This window comes from Spinacia oleracea, chromosome 2 (genome assembly GCF_020520425.1).
Source record: "Spinacia oleracea cultivar Varoflay chromosome 2, BTI_SOV_V1, whole genome shotgun sequence".
Lineage (NCBI taxonomy): Eukaryota > Viridiplantae > Streptophyta > Magnoliopsida > Caryophyllales > Amaranthaceae > Spinacia > Spinacia oleracea.
The window spans coordinates 84,415,356-84,439,689 of NC_079488.1; the positions used below are offsets into that span (position 1 = coordinate 84,415,356).

General features: G+C 34.7%; 4 protein-coding genes and 1 long non-coding RNA gene across 6 annotated transcripts; 3 read left to right on the forward strand and 2 right to left on the reverse strand.

Moving 5' to 3' along the window:
• The first annotated feature begins 329 nt into the window (after positions 1–329).
• Positions 330–3,769, forward strand: LOC110799236 (40S ribosomal protein S11). Its single transcript, XM_022004457.2, has 6 exons — positions 330–474; positions 585–625; positions 729–829; positions 2,996–3,140; positions 3,245–3,334; positions 3,429–3,769. Exons 1-6 carry the CDS (start codon positions 463–465, stop codon positions 3,517–3,519), a joined length of 480 nt encoding a protein of 159 aa, XP_021860149.1. The 5' UTR covers positions 330–462; the 3' UTR covers positions 3,520–3,769.
• A 2,233-nt stretch (positions 3,770–6,002) lies between these two features.
• On the forward strand, positions 6,003–6,445 carry LOC110799238 (uncharacterized). The gene is made up of 2 exons (XR_002536346.2): positions 6,003–6,074; positions 6,170–6,445. It is a non-coding gene; the product is annotated as an uncharacterized lncRNA (long non-coding RNA).
• Positions 6,446–12,302: 5,857 nt separating this feature from the next.
• On the forward strand, positions 12,303–14,903 carry LOC110799247 (probable protein phosphatase 2C 27). Of its 2 annotated transcripts, none has more exons than XM_022004467.2 (4): positions 12,303–12,673; positions 13,305–13,508; positions 13,760–13,971; positions 14,112–14,903. In XM_022004467.2, exons 1-4 carry the CDS (start codon positions 12,554–12,556, stop codon positions 14,671–14,673), a joined length of 1,098 nt encoding a protein of 365 aa, XP_021860159.1. In that variant the 5' UTR covers positions 12,303–12,553; the 3' UTR covers positions 14,674–14,903. The 2 variants fall into 2 exon arrangements, with proteins under 2 accessions (XP_021860159.1, XP_056693142.1); XM_056837164.1 differs by having other exon boundaries at positions 12,668–12,780.
• Positions 14,904–15,369: 466 nt separating this feature from the next.
• On the reverse strand, positions 15,370–17,570 carry LOC110799248 (putative glycerol-3-phosphate transporter 5). The gene is made up of 2 exons (XM_022004468.2): positions 16,437–17,570; positions 15,370–16,323 (listed from the first exon to the last, which is right to left on the reverse strand). The coding sequence occupies exons 1-2, from the start codon at positions 17,404–17,406 to the stop codon at positions 15,788–15,790; spliced, it is 1,506 nt and encodes a 501-aa protein (XP_021860160.1). The 5' UTR covers positions 17,407–17,570; the 3' UTR covers positions 15,370–15,787.
• A 1,013-nt stretch (positions 17,571–18,583) lies between these two features.
• On the reverse strand, positions 18,584–23,776 carry LOC110799252 (uncharacterized). The gene is made up of 8 exons (XM_022004478.2): positions 23,313–23,776; positions 23,091–23,212; positions 21,859–22,942; positions 21,176–21,267; positions 20,703–20,777; positions 20,553–20,614; positions 19,754–19,823; positions 18,584–19,642 (listed from the first exon to the last, which is right to left on the reverse strand). Exons 1-8 carry the CDS (start codon positions 23,437–23,439, stop codon positions 18,884–18,886), a joined length of 2,391 nt encoding a protein of 796 aa, XP_021860170.1. The 5' UTR covers positions 23,440–23,776; the 3' UTR covers positions 18,584–18,883.
• Between the last annotated feature and the right edge of the window lie 558 nt (positions 23,777–24,334).

A 24,334-nucleotide genomic window follows, 5' to 3' on the forward strand; every position in this document is an offset into this window, starting at 1 on the left:
CTTAATGAATGCTGCTTAATTACGCATTTCATATTTCTTGACCCATTGATGTAATAATGGAAAAATAGATGGTGCAATATTTAGGGAACGAGGAAGTATAAATTTTCAAAAGTTAATTATAATTTATTTATAATATTTCAAAAATAATGTTTAATGAAATATTTTGTCAAAATACGGAGTATTACATTCATCAAATTGAAAAAAAAAACTCGTTAAAAAACTTGGTCCAATTTCCAAAAAATGTTGGGCTTCTTGTTTAACAAAAAAGAAACGTATAAAAAACCCAAAAATGTTGGGCTTCTAGTTTGAGAAGGAACCCTATAAAATCAGGAGCCCAACTTGAGCGGATTCCCCTTTAAACTTGGTAGCATCAATTAGGGTTTAAGAGTTGCTATTCTTCATCTTTCTCTCACTCTCTCCTCTCGCCGTCTCGTTGCTTCCAGCGAATCTCATCTTGCAACAATGGCGGAACAGGTACAATTCAACCCTATTGCTTCCATTTATTGTTTCGATTTCAATTTTTTCCCCAAGTTTTTATTATATTATCGTCTTTATTAATTTACATTTCGTTATTTTCGGCACAGACTGAAAAAGCTTTTTTGAAGCAGCCTAAGGTGTTTTTGAGGTATTATCTTCTTTTTAGATTGGAAATGGAATACGTTTTTTGTTGATTATCAAGTTTATTACTTTATTTAATTGAAAATTTGAAAATTTATATTAAATTGTAGCTCGAAGAAGACTGGAAAGGGAAAGAGGCCTGGGAAAGGAGGAAATCGTTTCTGGAAGAGCATTGGTTTGAGCTTTAAGACTCCCAGAGAAGCTATTGAAGGTACTTTCTTTTTTCATTATTGATTATTGAGTTTAAGAGAATAATTTTACTAATTTCGATTGAATATGTTAATGTTGGAAGTGCGGTGATTAATGGACGTATTGCTTGAATGTATTTTATGTTTTTGTGACTTGGTAATTTGAGTCTGTTGGTAATGCAATTTTTTGGTGTCTTTAATTTAAGTTGATGGTTTGCAAAGATTGGTATGCAAAGATTGGTAGTGGTATGAGTGTATGATGCTGTGTTGTATGAATTCGTGGTTCAATGTTTCTTCGCTGTCATAGTAGTTTGTTTGGGCTCTTAGTTGATTTTAAATATCCACGAGAAAAAAAGAAACTTGCTGGAAAACCGGTCAGTTTAAGAAAAGGTTTGTAGTTTATGAAATGGATTCATGTGATCTTCAGTGGAGTGGGCGCGCACCGTTGATGTTCACTTGGTGAGTAGTGATTAGTCTGGATGAATTTGATTGTTTCTCTGCATTGCATTTGCGAGAACTGCAAAGGTTGGAGTGTTTCCTAGTATTAGGTTATTATTGTGTTATTAGACCATGTCTTGGTGTGGATTCTGAGATCGGTTAGGTGATGAGAGCTGTATTGAGGTTTGTTATGCACATTACCTGTCTCGGTTTGAGCAAGCTGACACTGAAACATAATAGTCTTTGCCGGGCACTACATGTAGGCAGGTTCAAGTTGGTACCACTGTAGTTAGTTTTGGTGTTTAGTGACTTGTTCACTTATTTATTTGCTTAAGCAATGTTGGTGCAATGTCTAGTATTAGGAAAGTAGCTTGTTTATCAGTTCGGTATTTACTTTTAACTCTTGATAATCAGATAATGTTTTGAGAGCTTAAAGTAGTCAATTTGTTGTCTGATCTAAAAGTTCTGCTGTCAAGGGACATGACTTCAGTTATGGTTCGGACTATTAAAAGGATTTTAATTGTTTCGTGAACTTTTATTTATTTAATGGTCCTCAACTGGATAAAATGAAATTATTTCCTCACTTTGATACACACTTGCTACTGTTGGAACCACTGTAGATTTACTCATTACAAAGTACTTTATGGTGGAGATGAGCAGCTATTTTATTCAAAGGAGGCCTTAATGGACTATAAAATATTATTGGAGTTTGTTTGAACTATGTGTCATAGTGGGTCTTAAAATGAAGATTATTGCTTTTGGACATAGTATATAGTTTACTCCCTATTTAGAATAGTATTTGGTAATATCCACTCTTCCGGAAAAGATGGATGTCAAAAGATGCACTTAAGAGATGTTGAAATCCATGGGAAGAACCTTAAACTTGCCTAAGTTCCAGATAAATGCTGAGTTCATGTTTAAATTGTGGTAGGAAGGAAAAAGCTTTTTCTTTTGCAGAACACCTAACTTTTTACTATTTTGTAATGAAAAAGAGTGCCCAAGGTGAGAAACATGGTAGTCGTTTCCCTTGTTTAGGGCTTGAGACATTTTGTTCGTTCGAAACTTAGAATTGTTTAGGATTACAAGGCATATAAACTATTGTGAAGAGAAAAAAAGTGGTGTCAAAGAAAGCACTTGAATGTTGGTTGAACTCCGTTGAAAAACAGCGGATGCTACCCTATTGCTTGACGTGTATATGGTGTAAAGAGTTCCTGGGTAGAAGACGTATGTTAGCGGAGCAGGTCATATAAGAGATTGTTAGGAATAATGGGAAAGAGAGAAAGTAATAAATCTTTGTATATTCTTTTTAATACATAAGTGTTCTGTAGTGCTCCCATTCTGAATATGATATGTTTCCATTTTGTTACCCCCTTGCTCCTTATGCTTCATATATTTGACCTAATATTGTACTGCTTGCTGATACTGGGATTCATTTGGTCAACGTTCAAGATTTTGTTTATTCTATGGGCTAATCCTGTAAAAGCTAGTTTTAAATGAGGTGCTAATCAGTCATAGTATCTTGAAAGGATTATGGTCATCTTGGTCAGGTTTATATGGGATCGGTTTAGGAAGTATATCTCATTTAGTACATCGTTTATAGCTATGTTTCTTAAATCCTTCTGATCTTTGTGTTGAAAGGGATTATTACATGTGTATCATTGTGCTTATTGATCTTCCTATTCTCAATCTATTTTGTGATACTGTTTTTGTTGTAATTCAAACCTAACAAGAGAAGTGATGTTTGATGACAGGAACATACGTTGACAAGAAATGTCCCTTCACCGGTTCTGTTTCAATCAGGGGACGTATTTTAGCTGGTACTTGCCACAGTGCGAAGATGCAGAGAACTATCATTGTTCGTAGGAACTACCTCCATTACATCAAGAAATACCAAAGGTAAGATAGCTATTTTCCTCTCCCACGTGCTGTGGTATATGACTATATGTGATTGTGAAGTACTCCGTATATTCTTATATGACTATATGTGATTCTGCCTGCAGGTATGAGAAGAGACACTCAAACATCCCTGCACATGTGTCACCTTGCTTCCGTGTCAAGGAAGGAGACCATGTTATCATTGGTCAATGCAGGTTTGTAACTTTTGGAGCGCTTTCACAGCTATTTGCAAATTTCGAATCAGATGATAGTATTGAATGTTTTATATTAACCTTTGTATGTATGCAGGCCTATCTCAAAGACAGTGAGGTTCAATGTGTTGAAGGTGATTCCAGCTGGAGCTGCTGCTGGAGGAAAGAAGGCTTTTGCAGGACTGTAAGGTGTTTTTGGACAGATTGTGGTGTAGCTAGGATCTGTTTTGGGGCTTGAAATTTAGTGATATTTTGCATGACCCTTAATTTTGATACTTTGAAATCAGTTTTATGATTACTCTATATTACGTCTCTTTGGTATAATCTTGGGAAATTGTAGTTCAAATATCTTTATATTGTCAAATGTTTTGTTTTAGGACCTACTGTACGTTGTTTTGCAATATTATTACTGCAATCACATCCTTTCAGCTTTCTCTATTATCAATTCTTTATTTTTTGCTGGCAACATAGCACGACTGAAATCAGAACCAATTTGTGAATTGTTAAAAGCGGGATTTCTCTTCCATTATGGTTTTATTGCTGATTTTGTCTGGTGGTTGCGTTTGAAATATCAGCATCCTGATTTTCATGCATGAGTTCTGGACTTGAACTGAAGTAAAATGTCAGTAAAAACATTCGGGTGGTGTTTGATGAATGAACCCAAACAAGGAGCGATTTATTACGAGTCATTCGAGTATTCGACCAACTTTACTTTCTCCTGCTGTTGGTTTGGTACGGAGTATTTGCCAATGGCGTCATGTTGCCTGTATTATTAGCTTTTGACCATCCAAGAATATTGCTTTTTGTTTGAAAGCCTCGAATCTATTTTCTATTTTCCTCTGTATTTCTTTAAGATCAATATCTTTTATTTCTATAAATTTATATTCCATTTCATATGATAACTATAAATTATACACTTGGGTAGTTGGGTGCATATGATCTTCTATATATTATTGAAATTTGACTTTTTGGGAGCATTAAAACTCGTTTATCACGTTGAAAGGGTCTATACAATTGCATGGCCCTATTGTGTGTGGGGCAAATTGTAGCTTTTCAATTATAAGAGGATCAGTTCCAGAACGTCATCAATACTTTCTTTTTTATTATAGTATAAATAAATGAAACTAAAAACTAGCATATCCCTCTACTTCTTTCTTTACATAAATATTGTACCATCTTGTCTTGTACACTATTCACATTAGACATTTAGTCATCTCTTATGATTCATAACTAATAAAAATTATAGCTCTTATTAGATTCATATTGACATGCATTTTCTAAATATTAATTTCTTATACTTCCCCCGTCCCATTTTATTTTTTATGTTTGGTTTTATGCACACGATTTAACGACTAATTAATGTGCATTAAGATTTTCAATATCTATACCTAATATTTAAAAAAGAAAACCAAAACTTTGGCCACGTGTCTATCTCATTGCTCTCCCATCCGTATAATTGTAAAAATTGAAGGAAAAAAAACATAAAATACCCACCATCACTCCACACCAGAGCACCGTCCAACTTCCCCATTCTACTCCATGCCAAACCTTTCTTCATTTACCCTCCTTCAATTTCATGAGCAGTTACAAGATATAAATATCTCATCTAATTCTTTTATGAATCTTTAATTCTAGAATCTTTAATTGTACAAACTCTTCAATTAAAGTAAATTGTAATACACTTCAATTGGACCTCTAAATACATCATCTTTATGGAATTCCACCTTCAATTTGATCCACCATTTTCTCCCCATCTCCTTTAAGAGCCTCCATTTATAAATCAATTCCTCCCAGAACCATTAATTATTGATTAAATAATGCCGGTTACACTTCGTAATCACAAACGATCGCTTATATTTGGTCTCTCATCTCTAAATCCAATCCTAACTCTATTTAACACAGTAGATACGACAACAGTAATGCTATGAGTGAGAGCTAGACCGATCGAGGCAAGTACTTTTTTTTGGGTTCCTTTTTTCTATTTGGGTTTACCAGTTCCGGTGATTAGATTTGATGTATCGGTTTTTGATAAATAGTAGTATGTTAATACGGAGTATTTAGTTTGTTTTGTGTGTTTGAAAGTTTGTTTCATTAGAGGTTTGATTGAGGTTGAATGTCATAGTGTAGTCAAATCAAATGCTCTCATTATGTGTTTTATGCGTTGAGTGTAAGCCTGTAACTTTTTCCCCAATTAATTATAGTACAGAGTATTTCCAAGTGTTGCAGGTTTTGATTTTTACTAAAATTTTTGAAAACAATGATCCATCAAAGATAAGCTAGGTTTTGTTACTCATGTAAATAGTTGGACTTCTTGTGATTAAATGAGTGGACAACCAACAGTGATTAATTAAACTTGGTTTTGCTGTTGGATTGTTGGGCTGTTATGTTAATGTTGTAATAAGGGATTAGGGACTGAGAAGCACAACAGTGAAGAGGCTGTAGGGAAAGAAGGAAGAACTAATAATATTTTTTTAAAAGGTTTTGTTTTCGGTTTTAGGATTAAATTTATGTATTATTGTATTTTATTGTTTTCGAATAATGATTTTGTGATTAGAATAATAATTTGCTAATAATCTTGCCACTCATCTGCAATGTGTACTTCGGAAAAACAAAATACATATATGTAAATCAATTTGGGTGTTTAAGCTTTAGAGGAACTGAATTGAGATTGTTGCAGGAAAAATTTGATATAGCGTTTGGGAGACATAAAACACGAGCAAACTTCTTAAAGATGCAACCTCAGGTACTTGCAAACTTGCCATTATAACTTGTTGGATTAAGAAACTTTTTGTACTTTGGCATAATATACAAAGCTGATACATTTTGATCACGTTTCAGGATATAATGGTGTGTATTTCTCGCGTCGTCAATTCACTTATAATGTTAGCATTCAGAAATAAACAAAACTAGCAGTTTGATCATACTTATTCACCGTCAAGTATCTTATGGTAATCAAACTCCTCAATGTTAGCATAAAGGCCTAAGGATGGGGAAAAGAAATTATCTTCATCTTTCTATTGTAATGTTAGGAGTTGAATACGGAGTACGCTGTAGCAAGCTTTTGTAAATGGGTTGTCTTCACAATTCACCAGTTATGTTAACCCAATTCTTGCATAGTCTATTGGTAATTTGGTACTATTACTTTTTGCCTATTTTGGAGGTACTTCAACTACAATATTAGTTTTCTTTATTCCTAACATTATCTAATATGAGCACTTCAACATGGTGATTGTTAAGTTTAATTGGATCTTTAAAATACCACACATATCACGGTGAACCAAAGCCCGTTCATCGAACGGGTTCAAGAACTAGTTTTTTTAAAAAAGACAAATTACGTTTATTTATAATTGTTTTACTTTTATAAAAATTCTGACATTGAGAAAATGCGAAAGATTTAATGCCCCAATGGAAAAGTATGCAAGATTAAATGTTCCATTGATTTTAATTGGTTAAAATAATCATTGGGTACAAATTTTGACAGAATATAAAACATTTATGTGATAATATAAAGGAAAAAATTTCAACGTAAAAAACAAAATAAGACACCCGAAATGAAATACGTAAAGAACAAAAAGGGACGGGGGAGTAACTTTTAGCTATGCATAATTCGAAATATTAAAAGTCAAAGTATATGTCGGAAAGGGTAAAGTCAATCATGATGCAATATTTAAAGAACGGATGAAGTATTACATTTATTATTATTTTATTCTATAAACCAACTGTGAGAGAGTTAATTTTCACCTGAAGTGTCTCGATTTATTTAGACCCAAAACTTTAAGTAAAAAACAAGAAACTAACAACATATAAACGAGTATTGCTTTGCATTTCATGTCATATGTCAACGCATACATCACGCGCATATAGGCTACTACAAATCTATAATAACGCAACACTAAATCCAAGTGTTATTCAATGTTCAATTTGCCATTTGATACAACACTCGTGTTTTGTGTATTAGTGGAGAAAGGTATTTGAGGCCTCGAGGGAAAGATGGTCTACAAAGTTTGTATTCGGGTGGAAAAAGAACGAAAGGCAAAACGAGGAAGGAAAGTTAAGAGTTAGGGCATGTTTGGATTGAGGGTAATGTATTAAAGGATAATAAAAGTCAAACTAATGTAATTGAAGGTGATGATGAGGGGATAAAGTGGTGGCAAAGGAAACAAGCTAGTGTTGGCAACAAGAAAATAAAAGGGAAGGGGAACAAATACCCTAATCATGGGGGGAATAGTTACCCACCATCCCACTAGGGTGATTATTACCCTCATTTGGGGGGTAATTACTTCCCCTTTCCTCCCTTCTTCTCACAACACCACCACTGCCACAACTTCTCATCACAATACCACCACACCACCCTCCTTACAACCACCTCAATTCACATTCATTATCCTTTTATTATGGTGGTTTGACTTTTATTACCCCTATAATACATTACACCCAATCCAAGCGTGCCCTTAAGAGTTAAGAGTTAAGAGCCCCTCAAAAAATATAAAAACAAAAAGGGAAAATTGGACGACGTTGGTGATGTTTCCACCATATCCAATGTGGAGTTGTCTTGTTTTTGGATATCACTTTCCTACAATTGTGTGCAAGTGGAACTCATTCAACATTTGTGGCTCTCCCTCCTTAAATTTATACAACTAATTACGTAGTATTGTGTCCACCCCTCATTCTGGAAATTTCAAACCCATTTTTTCTTTTTCTTTTTCTTTTTCTTTTTGGAAAGTTACTATTTTTGAAGTGTTAATCAATCTTTATGTGTTGCATTTGGATTTGTACGTATGTCTCTTTACCTAGTTAATCTTAGGAATTTTGGACCATCTTAATGAAAACTACAACTCTTAAATCTTAAGAGATCTTCACTAAATACTTTTTATTTATTTTATGCATTCATAGTTGTATAAACATTATATAATCACATTGCATACAGAGTATAAATAATTAAATAATTGCTTCGAAAAATAATTATCGAACTTGCTCAATTTTACTCTATTGTAAGTTGTTTTGGAGAAGCAAAAGTTGGTTGAAATGTTTGAATTTAGATGATTTACAACAAAAACAGAGAATGTATATCTAGTTGTTTAAGATGGGTAGAAATTCCTTTAAATAATAATTTACGATAACAACAACATATAAGCATTAAATATTCATGTATCCGATCCCTTATATAATTTCTTTTTGGACGTTGAGATGTATCCCTTATATCATGGCCAAGTTGTGGTTGAAATTGAGATGGGTGCCTGTTTTAGACTTGAGAGGGCACACTTTCTTTATTGCTAACTAAGGCTGCGTTCTATTCACCTGATTTCCACTTATTTTTCCTGAACTTATCTTATCTGAACTTAACTGAACTTATCTGAACTTATTAGAACTTATCAAAACTTATTTTAGTTATAAATTGTACTTGGCCAACCCTTATTTTTCCCGAACTTATCTGAACTTAACTGAACTTATTTTTCCTGAAATAAGTGAAAATAAGGTGAACAGAACAGGGCCTAATTCTTCTTTATTAAATACCTTTTCTTTTTCAATTATGTAAATACGAAGTGGAGTATTAAACACTTTCTTCAACATATTTTGTTGACTACATTACATTATTAATTGTTTTATTATTTCCTTCCTCCCCACTGTATTATTTAAAAAAGACTTTTAAGTTGGTCTTTAAATTTAATGTTGGCATGAATTAGTTACAACAAAATGTGTAAAGTTCAAAGAAGTTCCATGACTATTAATAAAGATAATTGCAAATTGAGGGAAATGTAAGAAAATAATTCAAAGAAAATATACAAAAAATATTTATAGAAAATTGAAGGGATATATTTTTACTTGTTGATCTAATAAAATCAGTTAGGGTGAACTTTTTTCACCTTACAAAAAGAAATAAGTTTCAGGTCTACTATGTTAGGAAAATTTCATACTATAAGTTCTAATTAGTTTATTCTCGTACGTTTACTTTTTTTGACAAGTTCCAATTAGATCTAATGATTTTTAGATTCTCATATTAACTTTGTATACTTCCCCCGTTCCGGAAATATCGCACAATTTGTTTTTTTACACTATTCACACTACGACTTTGACAATTTTTTGTGATTCGTACGTAAGGAAATTTTAGTCATGTGGGATCACGTTAGATTCATATCGATATATATTTTTTAAATATTAATTTTTTATAATTTTTACTTGCACGCAATTTGAGATATTAAGAGTCAAAGTAACGGTTAAAGAGGTAAAAGTCAACCATAGTACAATATTTCCGAAACGGAGGAAATATTAACTTTGACCATGAATATATTTCATTATATATTAATAAAAATAATAACTTCAAAATATATGACGTATTAAGATTAACCCAATAACAATTGAAAATACAAAATTTATCTTTACATATGGGTAATTAATGTGGTTAAAGTTAGTAATTGAATAAAGTGACAAATTAATACGAAATATGATGCAACTATTGAAAAACAAAGAAATAATCTAATATATATATATATAAAGGGGAGTTTTTTGGTGAGCATTGAGAGCGTCCACGTAGGATTTCCACGTCATCATATATTATTAACTAATTAAATAAATAATATTAGAGTCTTGCTATGATTAACTACTCAATATGATAAAGATAGATTTCACAAACTTTTTCCATCTTTTTGTATATATATACATACCCTCACATTAAAAATCTTAACTAAATTAGATCATTCTTTAACCTACCCTACGGAGTATTACAGTATTACGTACTTTCTCATACGTTTTCTCTAAGTTTTGCCGAATAAATTATGTCCATGTAAGTATCACTCAAATCATTTTATTGTATGGATCGAGTAAGTAATTTTAATTCCATCTACCTCTTATTTATTTTCACATGATGTTTATGTTACATATAAAAAGGATTTTGTATCTGCTCCATTGTTTATGTCCCATCGCAACAATTTTGTACAAGCATAATTGTTTATGTGAATTTTGTACAAGCATAATTGTTTATGTGAATTTTGTATCTGCTTCATTGTTTATGTTTCATCGCAAGAATTTTGTATATTAATTATTGATATATTTGTATTTCAACTCACGTACATTAATTATTTATTGTGTTTCAGCGCAAAAGTCGATGGTGGCGCACAAGAAAAAGTGAAACACAAACTTTAATTCATCAAGTTTATCCGGCACAACGAACTACGTACAATTTAGATGTTACCTTAATAATAAGAATTTCATCCACTTTTTATTCTCATCTCTTTTTTTTTTTTTTTTTTTACAACTTGAACAATGTTGTGTTGTACTAAACCAAAAATTATCTTTACAGAGTTATCTTTTCAAGAAATTTTCAATTTTATCTTATGTTTTTTCAGATTTTTTTATGAAAATTTTCAATACTATCTTAAAATTTTATATTTTTATTTTATTATTTAAAATGGCGTTACCATTTAATTTTGTAACATGAAATCCTATGTGTACGCTCTCATTGTTCTCCAAAAAACTCCCCTTTATATATATCCTCTGACACAAAATCAATTGACAAAGCCACCATCGTGCTTAAATTTTCAATTTAATCTCAATTCCTTCCACGACATAGTTTTTGTGATAGGCATAGGTACAATAAAATTCAAACCTATAACCACTGAGATATTATATACGAAGTATCTCATACGTGATTTAAGCCCGTGCAATGCACGGGTTAATTTATAGGGTGTTGTATTATATGATTTTACTATTTTTAGCATCAAATTTATAAAATATTTTTTTTGATTGGATTCATATCATATTCAAATATATAAACACCTCAATATCTCATACTCATACGGAGTGTGACTTGACATATTAACTCATGCATGTTGAAATTATTAATTTGATTACTATAAATTGTCAAAATTGGATGATCAAATTGTATTCTTAATTTATGATCGATCAGATGATGAGAATACTCGAGTCTCACACCGGGATACGTAGTATTATATACGAAGTAATTCGGTACCATACCAATACGTATTAATACTTTTAGTGATTATGGAGTTACTGGTTGTATTCAACTACCAAGATAAGAGTCATTAGAATCCATCGGATAGTATCAATAGTACTAGACAATTGTGTTTTTAAAGGATTTTATCATTTTTAATTCTAATTTATCTTTTCGTTAAATCCTATTTTCTATCCAAAATTACACACTACTTATTTCTTTTTATTTATGATTAGTGGAGTTGTATGTGTTTTGTCATATCTCAAATTATTATTAGTAGTATTTGCTTAGCTTGTTATGTAATCAATTAATATGTAATCAATTAATTATCTCTTCTTATTAGTCAGATAATTAAGATTTTCATGTCATCAAACAATAATATTATTTTAGATTTCTTAAGAATTAAAACAGATAAATAAAGACAAGTACAAGATAATAAGAGAGAAAAAAAAAGACCCCTTAAAAGATAATAAGAGATAAAGATTAGAAAAATAAAAATAGATAAATAAATAACCGGTAAAAGATAATAAGAGATAAATTTTGCTAGGGAGGAAAAAAGATAAATGCAACTCAGTAATAAATAATAACAGATAAATAAAAAAAGATAAATAAAGACCCGATAAAAGATAATAAGAGATAAATTTTGAACATTTTTTAAAAGATAAATAAAACTCAGTAAAATATAATAAGAGAAAAATAAAAATAGATAAATAAAAACCCACTAAAAGATAATAAGAGATAAATTTTGAAATTTTGTAATAGATAAATAAAAACCCGTTAAAACGACAGATACTCATTGATTATAAAATCTCACTAAATATTGCTTAAAGTTGGAAAAAAAAATCAAACAAAAAAAATAAATTTAACGAGATACAATAAGCTAATAAGTGGAAATTCAACTAAAAATAAAATTCCCTGTCATACTCGGTATTTGAGAAACAACTCACCATTCACCAACCAAACTCTGTTAAACTTGACAGCTCCCTCCAACTTCTCATATCCCTGGAAAAGATCTCTTATTATATGCTCAGAATCTTCTATGCTGAGCTACCCCCAACCCCAACCCCAACCCCAATTGCTCTTTTAATTCCCCCCTCATTTTCTCTCTCCTCTTTTGCGTGTAATCTTTCTGCAATTGCAAGTGCAAGTGCAAGTGATTCATGTCCGTTGCTTTTGGTATCAGCAGAAACGCACACACAAGTTGTAAGGAAAGGAAAGGAGTAGCTGTACCCGAAACACGCTAGCACACTTTCCATTATCATTATTATTATATAATGTGCGTGCAAGACTTTGAGTCAACTGATGAAGAATTGCTCAAAACCTCCAATCTTTCTGAAAATTCCAATAATACCCAGATGGATTATTCAACTACTCCCAACTCTAATTCTTCTCCTGTAAGAACTACTTTTTTTACTTTGATTTCTTCTTCTTATTTGTTTTAATTTATTGTTTAGATTACTTGCATTGTTGATCAGGATTGAAAGATTGCTTTTTTTCTAAGGTAAGAATCAATTATTGGTGGTTCTAATTCCTCCTTTTTTCCCTTTTAGGATACCCACTAATTTGGTATGTTTTCTTGTCAATTTGAACTCAATTTCTATGTTTTTGTAGCTTGAATTCAACTAGGTAGTACTGGATTGATTTGTTCTGTTGTTAGTAGATTGAATTGTAGTAGAATACTTGAATATTGGGGATTGATGATTGATGATTGAAGTACCATTGTCGGTAATTAGGTATTAAGCTGCAGCTAATACAGTTTACTTTGTAGCTTTACCTCTTAATTACCAGACCTGTTAGACAGGATGCTGCCGTAAAAGTAAATTGTTAATAACAGAACATAATTGTGATTCAGTATGTAAATAGGATATCAGAATGCTGTTATATCACTCATTTTTGTGTACTCAAGAGTCCCAACTGGTGTTTGGGGGATGCAATGCTGGTTTTTGTAACTTCAAGTCTTGGCTTAAAGATGTACCCTTCTTTGATGTGCTAATGTCAATTTTATTTTGGAATTTTGGATTTCAGCTAGAGAGCATTAATGAAGAAAGAAGTGTCGTTTTAGATGAAATTCAAACTTTGTCAGTGGATTTCGTTCCTACCCTTCGATCAGGAGAGTGGTCTGATATTGGAGGACGTGATTACATGGAAGATACACATGTATGTATACCTGATTTAGCCAAGAATCTTGGCAGCGAAACAGTTGATGAAGAAGCTGTGTCTTTCTATGGGGTACGCTTACCTAGTTTATCTTGAGGAAACCTATATATTTGACTCTATAGATTGTGAGTTGATTAGCTAGCAAAAGAAAAACAAATCTTAAAATGGAACAGAAAGCTAGAAACTGGCCTTTTCTCCCTGCAGTCTTCCTAAGTGGGGGCTTATGTATCATGGAATGTTTTTAGAGTTGAAATGTATAACAATATAGTTGAAACTTTGCACATTTTGCAATGAAGTGTATAACAATAGAGTTCCGTGGACAGGTATTTGATGGTCATGGAGGAAAAGCTGCTGCACAATATGTCCGAGACCATCTCCCTAGAGTCATAGTTGAAGATGCTGATTTTCCTGTAGAGCTTGAGAAAGTGGTCACAAGGTCATTCATTAAGACTGATACTGCATTTGCTAGGTCGTGCCCTGTTGGATCTTCCCTATCTTCTGGAACTACTGCTATTACTGCAATGATCTTTGGGAGGTAGGTTACTATAAATCCCGTATCATATTAAGACATGGAAAACGCAGATTATGTGATAAATTATTGATTATATTTTGTTGGTAGATTATAATGTGCTTCTCCCAATTCTTGTGTGTTGAATAATGTGACATTTTGGTCAGATCTTTACTTGTAGCAAATGCTGGAGATAGCCGAGCAGTTCTTTGTCGACGTGGAATGGCTTTGGAGATGTCAAAAGATCACAGGCCCTGCTGTAGAAATGAATTGGCGAGGGTAGAATCGTTGGGAGGATACGTTGAATATGGATATCTAAACGGGCAATTAGGTGTAACAAGGGCTCTTGGAGATTGGCATCTCGAGGGAATGAAACACATTGATAAAAAGGGTGGACCTCTGAGTGCTGAGCCCGAACTTAAACTTGTGACATTAACCAAAGAAGATGAGTTTTTGATCATTGGATGTGATGGCATATGGGATGTTTTCAGCAACCAAAATGTGGTGGATTTTGTTCGAAAGCGGCTTCAAACCCATAATGATGTTAAGTTGTGCTGCAAGGAAGTAGTAGAGGAAGCGATCAAGCGGGATGCCATGGATAATTTGACAGTTGTTATTGTAAGCTTTCACTTGGATCCACCTCCAGCAATTGTGCCACAAAGAATGAGGTTCAGAAGAAGCATTTCTGCTGATGGACTTCAGAACATTAGGAATAACCTGGAAGGTTAGAAAAAATAATGCCACTATGTAGATTAATCAGTAAAAATAGACTCATCTATTGAACTGCTTTTCCATCTTCATTCGTAATGTCTGTACATAATTATTCTTGATGGTGAGTTAGCAGAAAGTACCGGAATAGCGGTATTCAATCTGTTAGCTCCATTCATTCCATCCGAAAACAATAGTCACATACAATATCCATTTTTTATGAAATAATAATTGATTATTTAATGATTGAATTTCGGAAAATACCATTACTTTTATTTAGTGATGGGAAAGTAGAATATGTTAGCCTTGCAGTCTTACAGTCCAGTCATGCACTGTAATTGTACAGGGAGGGCAATATAAAGGGCTAGCTTTTGTTGTGTGACACAATAATGGTATTGCGCGTGCTGAACTACTTGTGTGTCCATTAACTTTATAACTAGAATGCTTGTGCTAAAGCAAGTGACATCTCAAATATCCCCTGAATTTTTGCAATTTCGAGCATAGAAGCACCATAATATTGGCTGCAGACATCAGGAACTGTTTTTGATGGAAGTATTCCAACATGCTTTGGCTTTAGAAGTAGTTATGCATTCTTAATACTGTACAATCAGTCATCCACTCATCCTTGGGATGAACTGCATCAGAAGTTTGAGTTGTCTAGTGTCTGCGCCACCACAACTTGTTATTCTACGAAGTGAAATGCTAATACTCTGTATGTGACAATAATCAAGAGCTGTCTTTATTACCGAAAAACTTTCAATACATCTGTCCAATGTTTACAAGAAATTAAGAGCTGTAAAGAATGTAATGCAGTTCCAAATCTACTAATAAGTATTCTCCAAAAAATGTGATACAAACTGCAATTCTAAACATTATAGGATATAAGCTATGTTCTATATAACAGAAGCTATCCTTGTGATTGTGAAATACCCATGAAGCGGGAAAGTATTTGTATGAAAAGAGAGCCAAAATGTACACACCTCTTCGCACTATGGAATCTGCGACACTATAGAATGCTACTGTTGATATAATTTTGTTGTCTGTGTGAATGTGTGATACAATCATGGATTGTTAAAAGGATCCATGTTTGTTGATTTGATCTGGGGTGAGAGGCCGAGAGCCACCTTACTTCTGATTAGTGAGCTGTTTCATTCAATTGGATTCTAGATTTCCTCTCTGTTAGCTCAGACTTCACAGCAGGTACCAAGGATAATGCTGCTATGAAGATCGAAACTATAAGCATTGCAAACACAGTATTCCAACCACTAGTGGAGATATAACCAACTAGAACTGGACCAATAGCTGCTCCAACAGAACCAGTTCCATCTATGATTGCTGTAACTGTAGCCAATGCCCGGGAATTCCCTCTAATTGCAGTCTGTGTCCCAAGATCAGTAGCCACAGCTGTTGTTATGAGAGCATAAGGTCCATTGACAAGTGAACCCGTAAGAAACATCAAAATGTTATTTGCAAACATCGAACTGCTCCCATAAACACGGTACAGAACCAGCGCTGGAACTGATAACAGGAGAAATGAAACTGAAGTGATAGCCCGAGCCTCGAGTTTGTCAGAAAGCAAACCAGCCAAAATACCTCCAAGAACACCACCAAAATCAAATATGGTTGACAGCAATCCAGCAGTTTCATGAGACAAGTGCACACCACCAACAGCTTCAATTCCAATCATAAGACAAACACATGTCAAATGGAACATTATTCCCATAATCTGCAGTAACAAACACCAAAACTAGAAATACCAAAATTAAGTGCATTATTATTATTACCTGTGTGCCTTATATAGAATGGCAACCAATACAGGAATGTGTAGGCCACAAGCTTGGAAAAGAACAGACAGATTGCAAAAGATGCAACTCCGGGTAGTTTCCAAGCTTCTATAAACCCGATTGCATCCGAAGATACGATTACCTCCTGTTCAAGAGGTTTAACTTCTTCCAAAGAATTGGAATCCTTGGATTGGAGGAGACCCAAATGTTCAGCTTCTCCATGATCAGAAACCTCAATTGGGTTCAACTCGCTTTCGCTTGGAAGAGACAAGCCAATGATCGCAGGGCTCACAGCAAGAAACAAATACACAAGAATCCCAATCAAGAACACAAAGAATCCAGGCCAAAAGAAGGACCAACCCCACCCAAATTTCAGCATCGACGAAGCGACAATCGAACCCATAATATTCCCAATAGAAGTGTGAGAGTTCCAAACCCCCATGATCAGACCTCTCTTAGATTTTCCAAACCAATTCCCCACAACAGCAACCACAGAAGGCCAACCAGTAGACTGAGAAACACCACAAAGAATCTGAACAATAACAAAATACAAGAAAGAATGAATACTAAGCCAATACCCAAATCCAAAAGCCACAGTAAAAACACCACTTAGCAACATCCCAGATGACAAAAATAGCCTAAGATCAGTAGTATCAGCAAAATGGCCAGAAAAGAACATCCCAATTGCATATGAAGATAAGAATGCTAGATCAAGCTCACCTAACCGATGAGTTCCTTGAGTTCCATTAAAAGGAGGCCAACCCATTTCTGAATTAGCCAAATCTTGCAGTGGGGTGGTGCCATTTTTGGAGATTTCAGGCCCAAGGACTGATTTGACAATGCTAGGGGGTTTGCGAGAAGCGTGGAGAGAGGCGTAGGCGAAGAAGGTGATGGTCAGGATTAGGGTTTGGTGGAACAACAAGCTTTTTGGGAGAAGATGAGAGAGGAAAGACGGTGAATTGGGTGCCATTTTCACGATTTAGGAAAGTGGAGAATGAACATTTGGGGGAGAAAGACAGACTGACAGAGAACGACCTTCTTTCTTGCTGTTGCAGTGGAAAACTGTATCATTGGAGATTCAGAGTCCTCCGTTTTTGGGATTTAATTATTCCGTATTCAAGTCTCTCAAGATCGAACAAGAGTGTATAGAGATTAGGTGGGCGCAAATCAGTTGATAGTGAGCATCTTTTTTACGCATAGCACACCCGGTTCACCGGAGCTTAGCTCCGACTACATCCGGATTCGACTCGTATCGCACACCTTGCTTATGGTGGGTGAGTCTCCCAACAAGAGTTTCTGCATACGGCGAGGCTCGAACTCGAGACCTCCCTTAAGCAGCATCAAGCTGCTTACCACTTGAGCCAACTCTATGTTGGTTAATAGTGAGCATCTAGTGAACAAGTTCAGTGATTAAGCAATTGAATAGACTCGATTAAAACTCGAAGACTCGTTTACTAAATAAGCTTTACTCGAATAATATCGCGTTAGGCTTATTTGTGTTTGCAAATATTTCATTCATAACTCGTTATGACTCATTTATAATCGTAATTAGCTCTTAGTCATTTGCTAAACTTTTGTCCATTAGCCAATCAAAATCCCAACTTTTGTCTATTTGAGTTTGTAGACAACCAGACCTTAACACCAATTTATTGTACTACGTAGTTGATTGGACCTTAAGACCAGAGTCATTATATCTTAAGTCGAATTTAAATTTTAATATTTTAAGCTATTTAAATGGCTTTATAAAAAGTTTGGTTACAAAGTTCGTTTGATAAAGCTCGTTTATACATCGTTTTATTTCGACTCTCGCACACCAATTTCTCCTTGACAAGGTTAACTTCAACACGCTAGTACTCGGCTAGACTCAATTTGTTCACAGCGTAAGGATTAGCCGATTAGTTATGGTTATGGACTATGGTACGGGTTCACTGCTCTACTCTAGTATGGATTGACCGTTGTTTAGAGTACTTCTACCTTAATAAAAATTATATTCAATTACACAACTTTATTAGCCGTAACGATTTTATTGAAAATAAAATTCTATTTTAAAATATTGAAAAGCAAAGTCAATTTAAAAATTCATCGTTTTCTTATCATACTGCACATTGGTGTCAAACGTTTCATTTAAATGGAAAACCCTTCATCGCTTTAACAAATTGTAATCCATTTTATTTATATCAGATTAAAGACTAAAAACTTAAAATACAGCCAACATTCATCACATATCATCTCATCAATTTACAAGTCTGTCATCTAAAAGTATTAATACTGCATGAACTCAAGGAAGTTCACTGTTAAATACAAGTAACTAAAGTTGCATTATCTTTGTTGACCTCGTCCTCAACCGACAACGCCTTTTGAGATCATCCTACAACCTTGGAGTGCAGCAGCAGATGGGGAGAGACTGCGCAAATAGGCATTTAAATACAAGTTATTGCACATATAAATTATGACCTTTTACCTTCGGCGCCCAAACCTCTGGCTTTGGGGCGTCTAACAGCTGCCAATGGGGTAACTATGCCTTGAGAATCTCTGCCCAAACCCGTTCCTTCTACAAATCCCATCTTTGCCATCATCTTTGACCCAAACCCTTTAGTATGCTTCTCAAAAGCACCAATGTTTGGAGTAGGATTCCTGCTTGATCCAACGTTTGGAGTAGACTTCCTGACCGACCCAATGTTTGGAGTAGAATTCCTAGCTGATCCACCACTTCTTGTAGCTATGTTCACAGTTTCGCTGCTGTTTTCGACAAATGCCATACCCAACCCTAGAGATTTGGGTCGTTGGATCGCCTCGATGGGTGATGCAATTCCCTTGCCTTCTTTCCCCAAACCTTCACCTTCCACATATCCCATCTTAGCCATCATCTTTGAACCAAAACCCTTGGTGTGAACTTCAAATGAACCAAACGCCGATGGGGAATTATCTATAGCTTTGACTTCTTCATTGGAGTTGTCAATTGCTCCAACAGTGCTGAGTTGGACCATCTCCGATTGAATTACACCACTTGGGACAAATGAAACTGGTTGACTGTATGCTCCGGGCTTTGTCTCACTCCTTACCTTACCATTCCTGCTGCTGCTGCTTCCTTGTTGGCCAGCCAAGTTCTTGATTGAATTTTTTCGAGCAGACCCACTCCGGGAACGGCCACTTTGGGGTGTATCAACCACCGGGAAATCAGCATCATCCTTGCTGGATCCAATTAACTGTGGATTTAAAGTGCACCAGTCCATTAGTAAGCTAGAATTTTAAACCTATATTCAAGTGAGAAGATAAATTCATAATAAACTCTCTGCAGATTGCTATGGTGAACTTACCTTCTTCAGACGAATTTCATCACTTGCACATGGCATAGACGTGTGCTGTGTTCGGCTAACCGTTACAAACCTACACAGGAAAAGCAAATGTTTCAAGGCAATAGTAGATCAAAGTAATACCAATGTACCAGTTAGACATAGACAGATAGGTTCAAATACCCCATTAAACCGACATTCTCTTCTTTCAATATGGAATATTAACAGAAGGCACAACTGTGGCATCACTTTAAGTAGGCCAATGAACTTTCTAATCCCAAACTGATTAAAAACTTCCAAACACATCCAATAAGTCAACTATTTTACAGAGACGCAAGGGTTAATTAACATCCATATGAAATGGTCAAAGTTCCAAGGATTTTCTCTCCACAAGGACATGTCACCAATAAACAAACTAATCATATAAGCAAAACTATTATAGTGCATAAATGCTCATGCATATGCGTATCACACAGCCAAAACGCCAATTTCAGTGAAGAATTCTGAAGGCTATGCTTAAAGAGATTTCTTGACCACATATCCAAGAAAGTAGGACATGTATCTTTACAGCACTTTAAGAAAAGTTGCAACCTAATACGAAGTATATGTTAAGGTAGATCAGTCATCAGTGCATCACAAGGCTAGTGATGTACAAATACAAGTGCTTTTTCTTGTCTTAATATGTTGGATTCATTAGCTTGTAAGTTCATGATAGTAGATATGCTTCAGACTTCACATTGCAAAAAGCTCAACATGCAGCTAAAATTAATACCAATTAGAAAAGCCAGCAACTTCCAAAAAATAAAGGAAATCAGGACATTACCTTTTCTTGCCAGAACCAAGGCAGCCACTCCTTAGACGATAAATTCCAGCCAACCGTTGAACCTATATGTACCGAAGAGTTCCCATTGAATTAAGATATCAGACTTGAGAAATAAGGAGGCCTGAACCTATGCAATGCAGTTCAAAGTACCTGAGAACAATCCCGAGAGTGCATGGGAGGAAATGACAGCATATCTAAGTTGCTTAAAACCATCTGCTTCAGCTTCTACGGAGCAGAAACTTTAGATAGTTAGCAGGAAAGGTCCACACAAATCAGAATCACTCTAATAACAAGATAACAATATCAGTGGAGACTGGAGACAACAAGTAACTATATCAAATGACATGACACTAATATTAATTGTTCACTTAACTCACATAGTTTTATTGTATCAACACCATTAAGTACCATCTCTTATTTATTTACATGATTATGTAGTATCCATGTTTAATTGTCAGTTAGTGAAGTTTCAATGAAAGTCACATTAATGCCATTCTTTGTCTTAAGCTGGTTAGGCTACATACCAAATTCAATAAGGTGGTAGATAATCTATGAGCAAATCACCACAAAAGATAAAGAAAATTGATCATGCGTATTAATTTATAATCTAGATTTCCAATTACCAAGTTTAATTGCTCAAGATCAACACCACGACGCAACATCCTCTCCCTACGCCTAACGGCTATCATCTCTTTACGTTGTTTCTTCTTTTCACCTGGAAAATCAACCATCAGAAAAGTAGCAAGGACTAAATGGAACCATGAATGCAAGCTTTAATAACAAAGTGAAGTACATAAAAGGTTCCATGATATTTCCAACAGATTCCTGTAAAAAATGACGATCATTCTGCCTGAAGACAAACTATGATTCAAAATAGCACAAGCAGGGTTCGTCGCCTAAACAACCAATATAAATAACAAATTCTTTCATTTTAAGACGTATAAAAAAGACAACATACCACAGGAATGCACTTACAGCCCATATAATAAGTGGTAATAAATGGAGGTAAAGGTGATAAATTTGGATGTAATTTGACTAATTTCTAAGATTAAGTTCATGTTAATGCTTAAACTTCATAGAATACAATTTCATCCCCAAATTTGTGTTCTTCATAAATCATTAAAGAGGTGGCCAGTGGTATTAAAGGGAAATAAAACTTATGAAGAAAAAGTGATACTTCAGATGGACAAGAATTATCATGGACATAAGAATGAAAACTAATACCATCACCAATATTTATTACCACCTATCAGATGAGCTATAAGTGTAGTCCACTAGTCCCAAAAACATGATGATAGACCAATACCTGGAAACCTCCTGTACTTATTTCCTTTCCGACCTTCAGAAGGCCATGACTGAGGAAACTGAGCAACATGCTTCTTTTTTGCAGAAAGTCGTCTTGGATCCTTAACAAACATCAGATCATCCATAGCTGAAGACCAAGCAACATCAGTTGCCTTTGACTTGGACTTGCCTGAAGGCTTCTTTTTTGTCTGCTGTTTTTGCTTACCATACTCCCTGGATGCTTCTTGAAGAGCAACACCACTCAATTTCTTTAAAGTTTCCTGATATGGGCTGCGAGAATCTTCGTCACTGCCATCCCTTTGGGCTCCACCATCAAGATCCTGTAATGCTAACCATTTGGACTTTAAAATTTCACTGCTTCCTCCTATTCCGTTTAAATAATCTTCCATGACGTCTTCATCAATATCAGAATCAAAGTTCAAGCTATCTTCAGAGTCACTACTGTCAGATGATTCAGATGAGCTCCCCTCATCAGACGTATCTTCGTCCTCATCGTCATCATCATCTTCTTCTTCATCGTCATCTTCATCAGAAATATCTTGGGTGTACAATCTTACACCTCCAATTGACACAAATGCAGAATTAGTTTTAGAAGATGGTGTCTTAACTGGAAATTCATCAAGGGATCCAGAACCATCTTTATCTTCGTCCATAGAGCCCTCATCATCGTCATCCTCTTCAATCTCATTAGCGGAGAAACAATTGGTCCGCCCTTCTCCCTTTAACACAACTATCGGTGACCCCAATTCTCCACTAGCTACACTTTCTGGGTGATTAGAGAATCCCAATCCTGTATGCAACTGTTCTTCTTCTTCTTCTTCAACTTCTTTCTCATCCATCATACCAGGTGACAACTCAGTAACACCAGGGGTTTGGTCTTGTTCATCAGAGAACCCCAATCCACAATGAGAACTCTCACCCAATACAAAATCGGAATTGTACTCGTAACGGTAATCCACCTTGGAAGGCCCCATTGATGGTATTGAGTCTTCAAAAGCAACAATCTTACTATCCTTTCCTAATAAGATAACTGGGTGCAATCCTATTGAACTTCCCTCATCATTTTTTACCCCAATGCAAGGTTCCTATAATTTAGCAGATATATACTAATTATAAAATTTATATTAAGCTCAATGATCCCGTATATGATATTAATTTGTAAATATTGATGAATAATTCGTCTTCGTAAAAAATACAAAAAGTACAAAAAAGGTGCAGGACGGATGATCATACCTTGAAATCAACAAAAGGGTAATCATAACGATAAGAATTAGCTGGAGATTTCCTTACAGCGGCCTTAGAATCGGAATTGGAGCCATTTTTCGAATTTCCAGATCTCAATTTGTGATTGTTTCCTGCATTTCAGGATTTAGTGTTCATTGATTAACTTCCCCAAAAACCAAAATTAACCCAGTTATTATGAACAATAATAAAAAAGAGGGAAAAGGAAGAAACCTCGGCGAGGAGTAGAAGAATGCGGGGAATCCAAGCCAGCCAAGATGCCGCCTTCGACGAAGAGGGATTGCCGTGTAACCCTTCGAGGCTTTGATTTGTTAATTGGTCTTCTTTTACCACCACCCATTGAAAACTCGGAAGTTTCGGATATGGAAACCAAAGGTGATCGGTTTTATGAGGTTTTGTGAATTGCGCGGTGATGATTCAGTGAGTCGCAGCCGAGTTGCGGTGGCGCTAAGATAAGGGGAATTGATTTGTGGAATTATACTTTGGCTACTCGGGAATTTAGGCCTTGGGGCTTAAGGTATCTTACCTCCAAGCCCAATTGGAATATGGAATATTCACCTCTTTTTCTATATTAGGGCTATGTTACGGTCTAACCCGGTTATTGATCATTGGACATGTTTGGGACTTTAGGATTTTCGAGTTTGGGTTTAGACTTTAACACATGTTTGGGGTTGTCGACTTTGGAGTATACATATTTCGATCCGTATAGAAATATTGATTTCTCATAAACCATTATTTGTTATGATTTGAACCGATTAGACCCGATTCAGAACAAATCATTCACAGACTCAAATTGACTACTCATGTATTCACAACATTTTGGCTACACCCAGGTACAACCAGTGTTGGCCGTACCCTCTCTAAAATAACGTCGTTTTGTGTTGTTCAGAATGAATATTTATATACAAATTTCAAAATGAACATTTACTGAATTGAAAATGATCATTTTCTTATTGTTTTTAAAATGAACATTTATTATTTTATAAATGAACATAATACTAATTTATGATATACGAAGTATGTACTAACTTGACAATTGAAATTATACTTTTGATGATAAACATAAAACTTACATAAAAATAAATGTATTATGCATCCAGGTTATGAATATCATACCTTTTGATTTTGAAGAAGTTAAAATGAACAAGATCTTTAGTTAAAGTAGTTAATAACATGTTTTTTTATTATTATTATGAACATATAAGTATTCGAAAATGAACATATCTTTACACTAA

Bases quoted from the DNA above. Each gene is read 5' to 3' on its own strand.
- LOC110799236 (XM_022004457.2), top strand. The intron at 830-2,995 runs GTACTTTCTTTT...GTTTGATGACAG, and splicing joins TCCCAGAGAAGCTATTGAAG to GAACATACGTTGACAAGAAA. The intron at 3,335-3,428 runs GTTTGTAACTTT...GTATGTATGCAG, and splicing joins GTTATCATTGGTCAATGCAG to GCCTATCTCAAAGACAGTGA.
- LOC110799252 (XM_022004478.2), bottom strand. From the start codon at position 23,439: ATGGGTGGTGGTAAAAGAAGACCAATTAACAAATCAAAGCCTCGAAGG. The intron at 21,268-21,858 runs GTATTGGTCTAT...TTGATTTTCCAG, and splicing joins TAAGTACAGGAGGTTTCCAG to GTGAAAAGAAGAAACAACGT. The intron at 20,778-21,175 runs GTAATTGGAAAT...TCTGCTCCGTAG, and splicing joins ATCTTGAGCAATTAAACTTG to AAGCTGAAGCAGATGGTTTT.
- LOC110799248 (XM_022004468.2), bottom strand. From the start codon at position 17,406: ATGGCACCCAATTCACCGTCTTTCCTCTCTCATCTTCTCCCAAAAAGC. The intron at 16,324-16,436 runs GTAATAATAATA...TTGGAATTGAAG, and splicing joins ATTCTATATAAGGCACACAG to CTGTTGGTGGTGTGCACTTG.
- LOC110799247 (XM_022004467.2), top strand. From the start codon at position 12,554: ATGTGCGTGCAAGACTTTGAGTCAACTGATGAAGAATTGCTCAAAACC. The intron at 12,674-13,304 runs GTAAGAACTACT...TTTGGATTTCAG, and splicing joins CCAACTCTAATTCTTCTCCT to CTAGAGAGCATTAATGAAGA. The intron at 13,972-14,111 runs GTAGGTTACTAT...CATTTTGGTCAG, and splicing joins ACTGCAATGATCTTTGGGAG to ATCTTTACTTGTAGCAAATG.